The sequence below is a fragment of the Pseudopipra pipra genome, chromosome 21 (genome assembly GCF_036250125.1).
Source record: "Pseudopipra pipra isolate bDixPip1 chromosome 21, bDixPip1.hap1, whole genome shotgun sequence".
Lineage (NCBI taxonomy): Eukaryota > Metazoa > Chordata > Aves > Passeriformes > Pipridae > Pseudopipra > Pseudopipra pipra.
This window is the reverse complement of record NC_087569.1, coordinates 7,883,373-7,900,955: the sequence shown is the minus strand read 5'-3', so window position 1 is coordinate 7,900,955 and position 17,583 is coordinate 7,883,373. Positions and strand designations below refer to the sequence as shown.

At 40.3% G+C, this 17,583-nt stretch overlaps 1 protein-coding gene across 1 annotated transcript in view; it reads left to right on the top strand.

Annotated features, from left to right (window-relative positions):
• Positions 1–17,583, top strand: part of NCOR1 (nuclear receptor corepressor 1) — a 60,193-nt gene that overhangs the window by 3,092 nt on the left and 39,518 nt on the right. Inside the window, exons 2-5 of the mRNA XM_064677448.1 lie at positions 10,470–10,647; positions 12,074–12,213; positions 14,373–14,568; positions 15,559–15,741. Of these exons, the coding sequence (XP_064533518.1) occupies positions 10,540–10,647; positions 12,074–12,213; positions 14,373–14,568; positions 15,559–15,741 (627 nt within the window). The 5' untranslated portion in view covers positions 10,470–10,539. The remainder of the gene's footprint in view (positions 1–10,469; positions 10,648–12,073; positions 12,214–14,372; positions 14,569–15,558; positions 15,742–17,583) is intronic.

Genomic DNA, 17,583 nt, shown 5'->3' with positions numbered 1-17,583 from the left:
ATACTGTGTTGGTACAAAGATGCATCAGCCATCTCTGAAAAATCTTGTTGTTCATAACTTTCAACAGTAGAAAACTTAGAAATGAATTTTTTATGCAAACAGATTACCTGGACAAACTGTTGACCAGGACTTGAAAATTCTGTGCATGTTGAGTGACTACTCATGGGTAAAACTGAAAATGAAAATACAGTCACAGTGATGGGAGGGAAAGAACACCTAAAAATGAACAAGGATGAGGTTAAGTATAAAATATGCTTAAACTAATATGATGTTTCTTTAAAGCCTCCCCTTGTGCCTTGTGCTGTGCTGCAGGGAAGGAGCATTTGGGTGATTCTCTTTCACATCTTCATGATGTCAGAGGACTCTTGTCCCATCCAGAGCTGGAAATAGCCACAGCATTCCCTGCTCCATGTAAAACCTCAGCTGGGCTTCCTGGGCAGAACCCGGGGTTGTTTGAAAAGCAAATGCTCTCCTGACTGGATTAAAATACATGCAGGTTTCAAGGAACACGTCTGACAAATGTGAATATCAATCAGATTCCTGTCCTGTTTGTCAATGGGAGAGAGTTAAGCACACGTAAGTTCATGACAAGTTCAAGTGCTGCTCAGCCAACCAGACAGGTGTATTGTTACAGCCCAGCTGCACTCTTCACCTCATGAATGGTATTTTGGGGAAAGAAAAAAGAAGGTGAATTAGTTTAAATCAAAAAATGGTATGTGCACTGTAGAGGTTTGTCTCAGGTTCACGTTTTTCAGCTTTTCCTCTGTTTTTATGCTGTCTGAAATACTGGATTGAGAGAGAAGGGGTGTCTGGAAGGTGGGGATAATCAGTGTAACTCCATGGTTTATCTTTCTTGGAATGCTCTTCCCCAAACCTGTCCTAATAAGTGTGTTCAGTTACCTGTTCCATTATGGACATTGTTTGTGTGGGTGCTGATGTTTCACTGTGGTCTCAAAGATCACATGTCAACATATCTAAAACCTTGAAGCTCTGGGTTGGTTTTTTTCACTTCAGATCTAAAGGATTCCTTATATCATTCCTAGTTCAAGACCTCTTCCATTCTGTGTCTTTTTCTGTGACCTGGAGGCCATTGTGTGAGTCCCAGCTGGAGTAACATTTTTATATATTGGTGCATTCCCTGTGAAGTAGAACATCCCAATCATAAAGGTGGTAACAAGAAACTTTGTCTCCAGAAGGCCCTGGTGCATTTCCTGTGGAATATCGGAATGGACCGAGGCACTGTCTTAGATGCAATTTAAAAAATGTTATTTTAACCTTATTGTATTTTTAGTTAAAAATCTAGACTTGATTTTATCTGAACCCAGTCAACTGAGGAGAATTATGAGGCTGATACTTGGTTTGTCCTGACCCTTTTTTTACAGAATGTTTTCTCCTGCAATACATCACAGTTCGTGGAGCTGTGGATTTAGTCAGTATGGATTAGCCAAGTTGTATTTCCTTTTCCAAACCAAAGCTGCTTTTAAAAGCTGCCACTACAGAGATGCTTTTGATAATCAATGAACTATAAGAAGAGGCTGGAAACTTAAAATGATCACATAATTTCTTGTATGTTAGGTGATGTCAAAAGCAGTTTTACCTGCAGACAGATCAACAGTGGAGGAATAATTCACGTGCAGAAGCTGTTTTTGATGTGCCTGTGCTTTCAGTCCAAAAAGGAGAAGAAAACTTCTTGTTTTGAGAGAATATTTTATGCCCAGCGTGTGATATATCCAAAGTGTGAGACATCATGGTTGTTTCTAAATCACAGATGAAATGGGAGAAAAAAGGTGAATTGGAGTGAACCTCAGCGAGTTGTTGGACACTGAGTGGGGAGTGAGGGTGAGGTGCTGGGGAAGGTTGTTGCAGTTTTTATCCCTGTGGTTTGTGTAGCATCTCTTGAGCCTCTTGGCTGCTGCCAACAGGGACACCGGAGGGTGCCTGGGTTGGTTTCTCTTTCCCTGTACAGGTCTGAGGGTGAAGTTTGAGTGCTCCAGTTGATGTTTCATAACCAGTTGAATCACCTGTGGCAAGGATAGGGCCCTTCAAAAGAAGTAAGGTAGATATCTGGGATTGGGACTGCTGGAATTACCTCAGAAAAAAGATGTCTCCCCTTGGGAATGAGAGTCCTTACCTGTGTTTTTTTCCTGTTTGGGCTTTGTGGGGTTTGGTTTGGACAGTCAATTCTGGAGATTTGGTTTCTTTGGCTCATGAATTTTTCTTGTGGTGCACATTAATTGTGTGCTATTTGCCATATTGGGACAACCAGGAATCTGGTGTTCCTTGGAAAACCAAAATATGTTCTAAATGCCTTTAGGAAATAAGCTATCTGTGTTTCTATGATATACTTTTAGAAACAGAAAACCTTGTAAGGTTTGTACCCTCCTTGGGTTTAAGTCATCACTCAGTGGTATTTTTAGTCAAGGAAATGTCTACATCCTTGATTTCCATTTCTGAATGGAGAACTTCCTCCTACCTCCTTTGGCTGGTTTTGGTGTTATTGTGACCCTCCTTGGCAGAGGGGAGCTGGGGAGGCTCCTTGGCAGGCACTGAGAGCTGCTCCTCCATGAAACCCAGAGGAGATTTCCTCCCCCAGGAATTTCACGTGTCCCAGTGTGTTAACTGGGGATGGAAATATGTGCTCTGATTGGAAATGCTCAGCACCCCTCTTTTTTTTGGGTGAGGCAAGTGGGTGATTAGAAACTTCCTAAAATGTCAGTGTGATCTTAGCTTTTCCTGTGATGTTCCCCCATCTAGTGCAGCAGAGCTGTGTGTGGTGGATAGCCTGGGTCTTGATATCATGTATTAGCTACTTTTCCTCAAGATCATAAATTACAGGAGGGATTAAAATAGAATTTCCTGGAGAAGAGTCTCTTGTCAGCTAAATTTGATCGACCCCGTTTTGGTAGAGCACAAATTCTGTTTGTCTTTGTAGTTACAGGAGAGGGAGCAAACTGTTACTTAAAGGTGAGACATAACAGTGTGATCCTGAGATTTGGCAACAGTTTGGTCATAAATTACATATTTAAATATACAACCAATAGTCACCTTTGGAATGGCAACAAAAATAGTTTTAAACGACTCTTTAATACTTAATATTTAATGTTCCAAAAGCTATTACTTAAGTACTTTAAGGACTTGGTAGTCTGTTAATAGGAATTCCTTTTCTATTAAAATATGAAGTATAAAATAATAGTTTAGGTTTTTGGCTCTTTTGATGGAGATGGAAAAGAGTAAATGTGACATCTTGAACTGACAGCTCTGAAGTTCCTTGACTTCTGTCATGTCTGTAATGGGCTAAATTAAAGTTTACTGTGCTTCCATGTCATGTAGAATATGTCAGACACTGTAGAGCATTGTGAGGTAATGCTTTGGATGTTCAGAAATAAGATTATATTGTACACTAATGGGAATTTCAGGGTGTGAAAAGGGTCAAATTCAGATGTTTGGGCTTTTCTTAATATTTTTTTTCCTAATGCTCCCATTTTTGTATTTATGTCTTCATATATATTAATTATTAATGGAGAGAATATTGTTTAAAGTTGGTAGTAAAACACAATCTCATAGATTTAAGTCTTTTACTGTATTTTTAGCAGGGATAGAAATAGAAATTTTTACATCAATAACCTTGTGAGTAGAGGGAGTGCAACTGTGTAAGATTAAAGTTCTTGGGAATTTATGGTGTATTTTACATGTCTGTCACAGGAAAAGGCATTTGCACATGTGGAATTGTCATGGAAGATTCAGTAGTTTTAGTTGTTCTCGACTTGGAGAAAATATGTTCATTGTTTCCATTCATTCCATATGCCCATGTGCTTTGACTGCAAGCTTTTGAGTATTCTGCAACATAAATCTGAGTGAACAAAGAGTGAGAAAAAGATTAAAGAAAGTGTGAAAGAGGTCCTGAGCTCTGAGGATGATGTCTGTGTTCTGCAAAAATCGGAAGCAGAGTGTTCTGAAACCTATTTAAGTGGCCTTTATTAAATTGTCTTTAATTTTAGTGCTGACCTATTAACATTTTTTTTGTACCATGCAAAGAATTTTTCATCTTTTGCAGAGTATGCCCAACAGATTTTCATACTTTGAAGCTCATCTGTAAGCTTGGATATCGTAGCTGGAATACACTTCCTTCACTTCTTGTTTTAAAGCACAGAATTATCTTAAATCTGCTCAGGCATCAACCTTCTGGTAGGTTCTTGAATGAAAACCCTCTCTCTTTTAGGATTGTCCTACCTACTGATCTTGAAGCTGATTTTCTCCCTTACCCTTCCATCCCACAATACTTTGCAGAGTTTTGTACAGTCAGACTCGAAGGGTTGTCACAGATCAGGTTGAACCCAAACTTCTTTTCTTTGTCACCAGATTTTGTCCTCTGAATCACTGTCATGTGACTTTGCTGAGAACTGGCCATGGAGGAGTGACTGAAGGACTAACAACTGCTCTGGAAGTGTCTGGTGCTTTTTTAGGGAAAGCTTTTCAACTGCTTAGTCAGTCTGAGCTTGCAGAAGTGCCATTAATGTTCGGGCCATTGGAGTTCTAGATGTTAAGTGATACTTAGCCTTGTACTGTGTCTATTAGTTTGAATAAATATCTTTTTATGTGGAAGTTGGGCCCATTAACCTATTTTTAGCAATCTGCCAGTATTTACTTGTCTAAGGCATATCCCCAGGATGCAAAGTTGATGTTTTCGCTTGAGCGTTTGAACAGATTAATGATTATCTGGTAAAATAAAAATACTACCAGGAAGATTTGTTTTGCAAATCTGGCAATACACTGAAGGGTTTTACTTATGTGACTCGGACTTGTAATTTTGTGTTGTGTCTTGGAGGAACAGACACGGGTCTGTAATGAAATCAAGTGGTTTAATAGGGTTGGTCCTTAAGTACGGCCTGGTTTTGTTTTTTTCCATGAGATAGTTTCATTACCTTTTTATGAAGTGAAATCACAGAAATAATTATTCACAAGTATTGTTATCATGCTTTGGATAAAGCCTTTCCTACCACTGCTGAAACACTCCCTTCACTCCTCGTTTTCTCGCCAGAGTAAACTTTGAATAAATATCCCGGCGTTAATTTTGTGCTTCATTGTCGATCCCCTGCGTAAGGCAGAGCCTTCCTTGCTCTGCCACAGGTTAGATACATCACAGCTCAATTTACTAAAGCTGCTGATTGAAAAACAAAATCCCCCAACCCTGTTTAGACTATAATCTCATTCTTTGCACTCTTTTTATCACACTTAGTTTGCTCAAAAACAAGATGAGGAAAATTCCCAGAAGGATGTGAAATTTAATTAGCGAGTGTTGGTTAAGTACTTCAAGATGGCACGAAAATGACTGTGAATGCCAAAGTGTCAGCTTGGTTTGGATAGCTGGAGAAAAATCGAGGCTACCCACGAGACTGATCTTTTATCTGTGAGGGTGAGTGGAGGAGTTGGAGACAGGATATTCCAGGGGGTGGTTCCACGGACAGGGAGCAGGTGAGTCCCCTCCCACCAGGCCTCCTGCTCCCTCCAGCTGCCCTCGGACCTGTGGCCACGCGTTGAACGGTTTTGGGGAACTGGCCTGCTAAAAATAGTCCCGGTTTGTAACCTGCTGTGTTTTTCCAAGTGAAGAGCTGCTTTTCTCTGGCTTTTGCCTCCTCAGACTGCTGCAAGACTTGAGTCTGATTTCTGATTCAGACATTAACTGTTTCCTGGGGAGTCTCTGACAGATTTCTTAACCTTTCTGTGACTCATTTTCCCACGTGTCTGCTGAAGATTGTTCGGACTTCTGCTTCTTTCTGAAGTGTTCCGAGTTCTGGAGATGGAGCTGAAATGACACTCTGATTGTTGCCATTATAATATCCAGTTCCAAATTATTTCTAACTTGTTCAAAACTCCCTGCATATGGTCAATGTAAGTGGGAACAGTAGCTTTTAAGGGGAATTCTGAATTGGATCTGTTCAGTAGTTTGAGCCAAAGAGAGAAGTATCCTCATACCTTTAGAAATAAATATTGTTAAATCATTTCCTTGCCTGAGAAGCTCAAATTAACACAAGGCCAAGCATCTCTTCACAGTTCTTGAAACTTTTACTCTTGTCACTGCTTTTTCTCAGCGAGGTATCTTCAGACTTAGCTGTTTGTTTTTTGATTCTTTGCTCCTACTTGTCCTGTAGTTTTTATTTTCTTTTTAGTATTATCCATTTGATGCTACTGGGTTTCCACAGAGTCTGTGAATATCAGTGAAATGGGACATTAGTGCACAGTGTCTGGGTTCTGAACTGCAAACCAAGAAATATTTCTTTCTGCCCTTTCTAATTGTCAGTATTTGGTGAGACAGACAATTTGCCAGCCTGGTTGTCAGCTGTATGAAAGTATTCACGACCCATCTTTATCTTTGGGAGACATGTAAGGCAGAATTCCAAAGTCTGTAACAGCTCCTGTAAATATTTATGTGAGAAACCTCTGAAATCTGCAGAGTAACATGAAAAGGTATAAAAATACTTGTCTGAAAAATAGGACCTTGCTGTCATTGACTGAGCAGAGTTGGAAGCTGATTTCTAATGTTGTAATTTGTCGGGGTGCTGAAAAGGAAGGTGAGCAGCCTCTGTTCTGGCAGAGGAGAGGGAACCAGTGCAAGGATCAGAGAGGCAGAGAGAGTTAATAAACAGTGAGGAACTTTAAAGGAGGATTCTGGTTGGATTTGGGTAGAGCAGGACGAGGTTTGTCATGACTAATGAAAGGATACAGCCGGGAGGAAAGCCCGGATGAGGTTGTTTACAGTCTACACACACAGTTCCAGTTTTATGCAAAAGGATGGCTGTACTTAAACATCATGGGGATGTATGGAACTTGGAGAGGTTACAGCAGGAAGCTGGCACTGCCCTCACTGACCAAGGAGTGGATTGATGAAGAATAATCTGTGTCTGCTGCAGACATGGGAGCAGATGCTGAAGGGAGAGGCAGATGCTTTTACATGTCAGGTCATGAGGTTGCCTGCAGAGAAATGAGAGCTGAAGTCAAGCACTTAGATCCACAATTGCAGAATTAAGGCAGTAAGACAGGGAGAGATGAGCAGAATATTGATGGTAATTCTATTGGCAGATATCAGCAAAAAATTCAACCCCCTCCCCCCAGTATGGCAGAGAGGATAAACAAGCTCGTGCTGTAGGAGCCTGGGAGATAAAGGGGGGACTGCAGGGGCACGTAGGGAGGTCAAATCAGGAGAGTGTGCAGGCACGTGGATGTGTCTGTAACAGGAAAAGGAGGCTTAGAGGGAGGGAATATTGTACTTCAGTGTCATTTTACGAGCTGTACTACAGTGGGGATTTTGTCTTGAAAGGAATGAGATCCTACACAGGATCCCCAGCCTTCAGTTCCCTCCACACCTTGTAATTGCCAATATGTGACCACATGTTTTCCTCTACTGTTACCCCCTTATCTCTGCTGCTGTTGTGCCAGTTCCTTCAGGGAGGAAGAAGAATGCACCCCCACCATTGATAACTTCATGTTTTCTTTTCTTTTTTTTTCTCTCTTCATTTCTCACCTCTCATACCGACCACGATTATAATCTCCAGTTCTACTTGTTGCCTTCCTCTGTTGGCAACTTTTCTTTGCTTCCCTTTAAAAAAAAATTCAATTATGGTGCTTTGAATGTGATCACACGTGCAGTTCTCAGGAGGAAGGTCATTAAACTCAGTGTTTGCCTGTGTATTTGTGTAAAATTTGTTGGTTATGAGGGAGTTTAAGTTGTAATGAGGGGGTTTAAGTTAACAATGGTGGATGGATGAAAGATGTTCTTGCTTGTGTTCCATGGCCCCTTCCTCCCCCTCATCTTTCCACCTCCAGCACAGAATCTGGAGAGATGGACAGGATCTCTCATTGCAGTTGGTTGTGGAAGCTTCTGTATCAGTGAAGATTTCCAGATGAACACTTGTAACACAAACCCAACACTCTGTACACTTAAGTTCTTGTGAATGGAGAAATGGCCTTTATAGCACCATAGGAAGTGAGAGTGGATTGAACTTTCAGCACCTGGGTTAATGATCAACTTGTGGGTTTGACTGAATGTTGAGAAAATAAGGAGCAGATGTAACTTGACTGAGAGAAACTAGAAAGGACCTTGAATCGTGCAGTACTCGGCCTGTATTTGTGTGTGGTTTTCAAGTGGTTGCTTTCCTGATCCCCTCTGCATCCATTAAGAGATCTTAAACTGAAAAGCTCTGACTCAGGGAATCTCTGAGCCACAAGCTGTGTCTTGGAAGCCACTAGAAAGAAGGCTGGAGAATTTGTTGGAAAAATACTGGTATGTGCTCCCTGAATGCCTTCTGCTGACCCGCCAGGCACAGCAGAGTGGGCTGGAGGAGCTTTGCTCACATCCAGCATTACTGTCTTCATTCCTCACTAAAGCTTTTGAGGTGGAGCAGATATATATAAATATATTATATATACACATCTGTATATATATAATATTTATAAATATATATGTGTATATATATATGTATGCATATAAAAAAAAGTATAAAATCCATTTAGTCACCTTCCATGTATTTATGAAAACTGCACATGAAGCTGGTGAGGGAGCACAGGTTGGGGCATCAGGAGTTCATCAGGCTAAGATTTATACTTTAATAACCTTAAATTCTTTGAGCCAGTTGTTCAGTTAATGATAAATGTTCACCAGCCTGTGACAGGAGTAGTTGTCACATCAATAAACACTTGATTGAACTGACAGCTTTATGCCATAGTATTAATTTCTGTGAAAGTCCATGTAAAAAAGAGAAATCCAATGTTTTCTTTTTGCTGTAGCTGTGCCTTAGGAGTCCACTGGAGTGTTCAGGGGTACCTTGCAGCTCTCACAACGTGTGTTGGCTTTCTGACACTGCTCCTTGATTAAATGGAAAGCACATGACTCAGACCCATCAGACCATCACACAGTAAAGCTGCACTCTAAGGAAGGCAGTGTGAATGATGAAGCATGATAAATGTTAATGGGGAAGAATTCTGTGAGAACTTGTCACTTGGATATGAATTATAGGTACTATAATAGATGTATGGGTACTATAAAGCACACAACTAGTGATCTGTAGTATTGCTTTGATAGAGAAATTGTTGTTTTTTCTTTGATTTTTCATATCTGAAAATCAGGTTAAAGAGTTAAATTTGTCTCATTATTCTGACAGCTCAACATGTAAAGCTTTGTTTGATGGAGAATTAGGGGGAAAAAAGCCCAACCAGAGCAGGAATGATAAAGTGTGTCAGGTATACTTTAAGATCTGTATGTGTAGCTTGCTGTGTCTGATCCTTTCCTGAGCTGATTTTGTCTATTGACTGTTGATGGAAAATTAAGTTCAGAAGTGTAAGTTTACAGGTGATATTTGTGAAAGGCTGCAGATTTATGTGCTTTGAAACATAGCCATTGAGGAGGGGGGTCAACAGTGACTTATTTGAAGGTCTGATGTATCTACTGGGCTCTGGACAAGAGCTTGAGAATTTGCTCCAGGTCTGATAGGATTCTGTATTTAATACATGGGCTCCAAGGATCACATCTTCCGAGCCATCAGAGAGAAATACTTTCTGTTCAAAATATATTTATGTCCCACTTTTTGCTTAGAGCCATAATTTACCTGCTCAAAGCACTGATGGGGTTGCAGGGTTTAATCAATGTATTCTGATCTTCAGCAGCTGAAACAACACCCAGCCTCAGGCACGCTCTGACTTTGGTAATGAACTTGTCTGGATTTTTGCAGTGTTTAAAATCTTCCCCAGTCAATTTGCGGTTCAGTGTTTGCTCACCTGTAGCTGGACAATGCAGGAGAGGCAAAGTAGTCATTGATTGTCAGCTAAGCAGGATTGTTTTAAGGCTTCATAGTGTATTCAGTGACATCTGTATGAGACAAACTATGCTGGCAGTAGAAGCAGAGCTGTTTTTCTGCTTTATGATTGCCTTTTTTACCAACTACTTCAGTAATGCTGCTGTTGGATGGTAATGGTGTGTAGGGCCTGACTAATCCACTGTGGTTTAAGTGAGCCACAGGTGACACTGAGTGAAGCAACCCTAAGATTTCCTGAATCTGAAAGTAAGAAACTGTTCATAGAATCCAAAAACTCTGTAGAAGAAATGAGAGTGAATTTTGTGTTGTGCCAAAGAAATTTACTGTAAACGAAGAGTCCAACTGTAGACTATTAAAACCTCTTCAACATTTATTTAAAGTGACCTACTTTTCTTTTAAAATCCTCCTAATTCAACTGGTAACTGGTAAAGTGATGTATTGACAATATAATCCTCAAATCTTTGTGTAGACAATGCTGACATGTCTCATTTTGAGCCCATTTAAGACCCGTTAACATGTTTCAGACTGGAGTAACCTATTAAATAAATACATCAGGAAAAAGCTTTTACTGGTAATGGTTGTTTTGCTTAGGTGACTATGGCTGTAATGTATTGTGAGTACATCTGGTACTTCAGTGCTTATCAGCGATCTTTTTTCCTTTAGGCGGTTTCCTAGAAACATGATTGCTTGCTGGGCTTGATCTCACAGCTTTGTGGAGACTTCTTCCCTGATAATGTCAAGTTCCGGCTTCCCTCCGAACCAAGGAGCATTCAGCACGGAGCAGAGCCGCTACCCCACCCACTCTGTGCAGTACACCTTCCCCAGCACCCGGCACCAGCAGGTAAGGGGGGGACACGGGGCTCACACACTCGGCAGGGAGATAATTCAGGTGTTTGCTGGGCCAAATGGCATCATTTTTGGTTTTTTAATCTGATGTAACACAAGTCACTCACATTGGAGAACAGCGGAGTGGCACATCAGTGTGCCCCGCTGGGGAGAGCTGCTGCCAGGGTCTTACAGAAATACTGATGGGCTGTTTTGGTTTGTTTTGTTCTCATTTTTTTTCTGAAGCACTGCATTTTGCTTCTTCAAGGTTACATATGTGTCTGCTTTTTTACCTTTTTTTTTTTTTTTTGGACAGAAAACTGAGTTTTATCATTCCATGATCTTCATCACAGCGAATTAATACAAACTTCCTGGTCTCATCATCTACTTTCTCATGGTTTTATCATTACTTTCTCACTTTTGAATAAATTCAGTAGAGATTCTGTTCATAAACTTTTGTTGCAGTATTGGTCTGGATTCTCTGTGAGTTAAATCTGTTACTTGTCAAAATTGTGTGCAAGGTGGAGAATGTGCAAAAACTTGTGTTACGCTGATTTTTCTTTTTAATTTATTTTTTTGTGTGTGAAGCAGCTGCACTGGTGCTTCCAGCTGTGTTCTGCTGGCCAGAATGGGAGTAATGGATTTTTAAGAATATCCTACTTGGTCATTTCTGCTGAGCATTCGTTCTCCCATCCTGTGCTCATGTGGGCTGTGGAGGACCAGCTGTTGGCTTTACAACAGCTCAGGTTTCCCTTGTTTTAATGAAATTCTCCTCCTGCTACAGACACTTCAGATGGTTTATTCTACTTACATGTTTGCAAAAGGAAATTCAAGAATTGGAGCTTATTGGCTTCATGTTTATTTTTAGATAATTTACATAAACTAAATTTTATGGGTAATGATCTATTACATGTGTTATAGAGCTGCTCTTTGTTAATGCCAGCTGCATGTAATTTTTAAAAGCGAGTATATACATATATACAAGTAAATTGTCCTGTACCTCACTCTGTACATTCCATCAACTGGATCCTCCAGTCATTTGACTCTTAATCCTAATTAATAATGTCTGATGTAAAAATGTCTTGAGGTGATAACACAGGAAATTGCCTCGAGGTTGCTAAAGTGTATTCCCGTTTTACCACGTTGCAGCTGGATGTGCAAAACTGATTTTAAAGGGTATTTTTTAGAGGATATTCATCTGCTGCTGACTCATTTGTGTTTTGTTAGAAGTTGTTAATGGCTTAGGTGGAATTCTTAGTGTAAGTATTTAGTCTGTTTAAAACATTCAAAACTTTAGAACTGCCATGTGCAAACATTATTTTTTGAGCTGGAATAAGACTTGGTGGATCTGGTGTTGGTCTGTGTTTAATATCTTTGGAAACGATCATGGTCCTGTCTCCTCACCTTTGTTCTCACTAACCCCAGGAGTGTGTTTCCTTTAGGAATTCGCGGTTCCCGATTACCGTTCCTCCCACCTGGAAGTCAGTCAGGCCACCCAGCTCTTGCAGCAGCAGCAGCAGCAGCAGCAGCAGCTTCGGCGCAGGCCTTCCCTGCTCTCCGAGTTCCACCCGGGCTCTGACAGGTGAGAGGCTGCTTGGGAAGTGTGTGAACACCAGTCTCCTCAGAGCCAGGGCTTTCTGTGGAGTTGGCTCTGATTCTTAAATGGAAAGGTTTGTTGTCTTTCACAGCTTTTATCTAAATGCCTGACCCTCATTGGTGCTCCCCTGTTGTGGGAGTGGTGGAGCTGTTGTGTAATTCCTCGGCCCCTCTGCCTTAACTAATACCTTTGTTTCTGGGCAGGAAGTGACAGTGCTTCACTTTCCCACACCTCTCCTGACAGCACTGTCTGGAAACTTCCAAGAATCCCAGTGCACATTGCAAATGTTTCAATGCTGCTTGGGCTAAAAGTGTGTCAAGTTTGTACTTTTGGATAATTTAATTTTGCCGAGCAGAAGCAACGAGTGCAGGAGTTGTTGCACTGTGATTATTGCCTGTTCTGTTTCTTAAATTAGTCCTGGTTGTTCAACAGATGGTGTCTGTGTGGCTGGGCAAGTAAGGAACAACAGAGCTGATGGGGTATTGGAGTTGTAAGAACTGTGAAACACTGAGATGTGGCACCAAATGGACTTCTAGGCACAGAGAAGTAAATCAGTGTACACTGCTTTTAGCAGGACACTTGAGTGTCAGATCATTTGTTCTAAATGCCCTTTCTGTCAGTCTCATGTACCATTCCTGTCTCATGTAAGGAGATGCGACTGCTCTGGGGCCAGCAGGTTAACTGAGGACATGTGGAATGGGCAGCTACAGTCAATCATATGTTGTAATTTGCTTTCACTTTGGTAATATCTTCCCTCTCAGTGCAGTGGGTCATTTCATGGTGGATATTGAGGAATATTCAGTGTGCATCATCATTACTGTGCTGTTGGTAGGTTCAAGGAAGTTTTCAGACAGAGTGAGTATATGCTTGAAGAATATTGAATGTACTCTGAACATCAAATTTGAAGATTAAAAACCCACTACAGATTTAGAATTATATTAACTGGATTGTAGTAAGTTAGCAATATGTTAGGAATATGCTTCTGTTTAGGGGAGAGGTGAAAATGTGATTTATGTGCTCAGTTCTTAAGCGTATTAGTCTGCTGATGTACAGTTGTAAGCAAGTGTTACTGCCTGTAACAACCTCTTTTTTTCTTGCACTCACTGCTTGTAAAAACCTCTTTTTACCTCGGACTCTTAGTAAGTATATCTGTAGGAGCAACTTTATATGCTGGATTACTGCTCACAGTTTATTTTGGCTATAACTGACTGATCTGGTTCTGAACAAATACCCATGATGAATGTTATGTAAATACTGGTCTGGCTTAAAATCTCATTAGGATATTCCCAGAAATAACTCGATGATAGTGAAATCTGGGGCTTGCCTATTGCCTTCATCTCGTGTCAGCAAAATGTCAGTAAGGCTCTGTTTTAATGCTGAGAATTGTAGCAGCTTTTAAAGTTCTCAAAACTCGAGTTTATAGCAGTAGTAAATCACCTCCCCAGACTGTAAATTTGTAAAAGCTTATTTGGGCTGCAGGAAGCTGCTGTCATCTCTTCAGTGGCACTTCATAGGAAGATGTGGAAGCATATGAGGCTCTTTTGTGGCCATCCTGTGCATTGCACTGGGAAGCAGCGAGGGATGCTGCTCTTGTGCATTTTTCTGAGAAGGAGGAGCCTTTAAATGACTCATGAGTTGAATCAATGACTGTTTCTGTCATATAGTAGCATTTTAGTAGAGCTCAAGTTCCAAATAGATTCATGGCTCATCCCAAACGTTCTGTGTATATTTAAAAATTATTTGACTGCAGAGTTGAAATAATGGAGCTGTTGTGGCCATCTTCAGTGGAATATAGTGCTGAGTTTTTCTCATGGATTTTTTTTTTTTTGGTGTTTGTAATTTGAATCAGAGCTTTGATTTGAACAATCTCATTGTAGCAGTGCTGAGTTCTTTAAGGATTTGTAATCTGGGTACAAATTCCTATCATTGTAATGATAGGAGTGCCTTTAAACAAGGTCTTTTAAGATTCAAGTTCACTTCCTCTTTTCCAGTGGATCTTAACTGTTGTATTTATCTGCCCTGCTATTTAGAAGGAGCATCACTAAACTGAATCTCCTTTATATGTCAAAAGGGCTGAGGATCACCAAATACTTTTCTTGTATCGAAAATATATATTTTATTGCTTTATCTCTTCTGTATATTAGGCCTCAGGAAAGGAGGACTGGATATGAACAGCAATTTCATCCAGGTCCATCTCAGACAGATCATGATTCACTGGAATCTAAGCGACCACGTCTTGAACAAGTCTCTGATTCCCATTTTCAGCGTGTCAGTGCAGCTACTGTCTTGCCTTTAGTACATCCTCTGCAGGAAGGGTTGAGATCTGCAGATATTAAGAAGGTAAAGCTACTTTCTGTGTTGATGGTGAAGGTATAATTTTCTGTGCTGCAGTGATCTAAGCAATTTTTTCTGTTAGGTGATTTTTTTATTTGTTTAGGTTCTTTCTTTAACCCCAGAAATTTGCTTTTATAAATTATCGGAAGCCATGATGGTGAGTCAGTGTTACTGTTTTTATACAGTCTGCATCAAACACATTACAAAGACTGGAATTCTGAGTTGCCACTACTCTCTTAAGTCACTCGAACCTCAGTTGTAAAATTATTGTAGCATAGTGCATGAGATATTTCTGTTTTTCAATTGAAAGCTGCTGGCAAATACATACAAGTCCATTTTTTCTGTAATTAACATTTGTACTGAATAGTCAAAATACTTCCTTCCACCCCCTTTCCCCTTTTAAGCATTTGAAATGGATCTGCTTATTTACATAACACTAATTAGACTTGTCACTGTCTCATTTTGGGTAAATCTAGGACAATGTAGTTTGGGGTGGATATTTTTTGTGTAGATACTGCATATTAGAGCTAAGTTCAAGAGAACTTCACGTTTATAACCACAGCTAACTCCAGATGTGCTTTATCAAGCTGGTCATGGTTATCTTCAAGAATATCCTCATCAGCTTATGAGATTATTGAGGAGTGTCTCTTAAGTAACCCTTTCTTTAAAAACAAAAGTTACTGTTTTCATTTATGAAGTTACATTTTAAAAAGGGAGACGTTTTAATCTTATTTTGCTTCCAAGGTAAATGTTGCAGTGTGGTGGTTTTTTTTAAAAGGTAGACTTCGAAATCACAGTATCATAAATGGGCTGTCAGTTAATTCTAAGGTATTTAGTGCATTGTTAAAACTTTCACTTGGCTTCTCAACAGAGATATAGATAAGTGGAAGTTGTTGTTATTTCCTGGGTGCTGGTTTGGTTACTGAGCACTCATTCCCGTGTTACCATGTGACTGATTTTTCCCAATCTCCTCCCCTATCTCCTGTCCCATGGAAGGACCCAGCTTTTGGAGGAAAGCATGAGGGACCATCTTCTCCAATTTCTGGTCAGCCTTGTGGGGAGGACCAAAATGCTTCACCTTCTAAGCTGTCAAAGGAAGAATTGATCCAGAGCATGGACCGCGTAGATCGTGAAATTGCGAAGGTTGAACAGCAAATCCTTAAACTGAAGAAAAAGCAAGTAAGCATAGCAGAGCTAACAACTGCTGTTGGTATCTGCCAGTGCAAAAGGTGTGGAAAAACTTCATTTGGTGGTGGTGAATTTTGTGGTTACATGAACCAAGGGAAGGATTTAAAAAGGGAAGGTTATGTGCACGATTTTGCCGTTTTAAAGAAGTTGGACATCGTGCTGTTTTAAACATTTTTGAAAGTAGGAGAAAGCCACACAGGAACACCAGCAATAGATGGGTTTATATTTGAAACTGCTGTTAGATGACTGGTGAAACAAGGGCACTGTGACTGTAATTTCAGCTTTAGAGCTGCCTGCTGGCCGAGGGGAGGGTATCACCTTTCTTCTTTCGCAGTCTGCGCAAGGGGAGAATCCCTTGCCTGCATCTGCAAAACCAGAGCTTGTACATAAGTCCCTGGATCATCTGCTTTCACAGGGACAAGAGATCCTAACATCTGGAGCTAAGGTCAGCCTTGGGGGAAGTGTAGTAGGAGGGCTGTGAATAAACACAGAGAGCAGAGAAATAAAGGAGGAAACACACTTTTTTTTTTGTATGGTCTTGACTATGATTGGCATCAGAGAACTGCACTTCAGCCATTGGAAGCAAAGGAAATATTTGCTGGCAGCAGTTGTTGCCTTCCCAGTAGTGTTGTGGCCAAGTAAACCCACCCTTCAATCAAGGCATCTGTTATTCATTGACAAAAACAAAGTCCTTTTTTCCTTTTCCTTTTCTGACTTTCAAAGATCCAGATAGAAATAGTGCCAGCTTTACTTTTTTTCTTTAGTGTGAACTCTGGAGGAAATGAGAGTTATGCTGTAGGATTTGTTAACTTGTAGGTCCAGGAAAACAAAAAGACAGCTCTGGGGAGCTGTATGTTTTTATGGTCTGGAAGCATTTAATTATGTCTGAATTGTAATGACCTGTAAAGTGACCTCCGGCAGAAAACCAGAAAAGGATGTCACCGAGTACCTGTCTGTGTGTTAATGATGCTTATCTTTTTGTTTGTTCACTTTTCCACAAAATCAGCAAGTGTATCTCATCTCTGAAGGTTCATTTGTGCACATTTGTACATGATTTGACTTTAAAAAAATTGCAAAGTTGCTGTTGCAATAATTGAGCCCAAGTCTTATGGCATTCTGCTAAAATGTTAGGGTTTGAATTCTTATGCAGCCTTAGAGCACAATCTAGCCAGGACTGTGGCAGGATGCATCCCTAGTGTCAGAAGTTCTTTGCTGTATGTTTGTGGCAGGTATGGATGAAGGATATTTAAAAAATGGAGGTATTGCTGAACCAGATTTGTTTAATGTGGAAGTAAATCACAGCAGTGTAGGAGCTGGGAAAGTATTACAGGGTGGGTTTTTGCTGTTGGTCTTTTTTTGCTTGTTTGGTATTGTGACAGTCTTGGAACTTTAATACATGTGGAGTGGTTTATTTTTGCTGTGAAGTACATTTAGGATTATGTTCTCTGTGGAGTGTTAGAAGGACTTTTGTACCTTTTTAAACAATAAGACAGTAGTAATGATGGCACTTGAACATCTGCAATGTAGAAAGGCAGCTCTGTGGCTTATTTTCCCTGTGAGAAGGCAGGTCTGGTGTAGCCATTCTCCAAAGGTCATATTTTTGTTTCAAGTTAATCATGATAAATTATGAAGTGACAGTGGCTTTAAATGTCAGGCTGAAACAAGTCTGGTGAGTCTCGTAAACAGTTAATTTGAGTTACCAACAGTACAAAAAATAGCCTTGTTATCATCCCTATGGGCATTTAAACCATTTCATTCATTCCTCGTGAGTGAAAGACCGAAGTAGGAGGCCGTGCTAACTGTTGATCAGATGCATATTTTATCTCTGGTGAC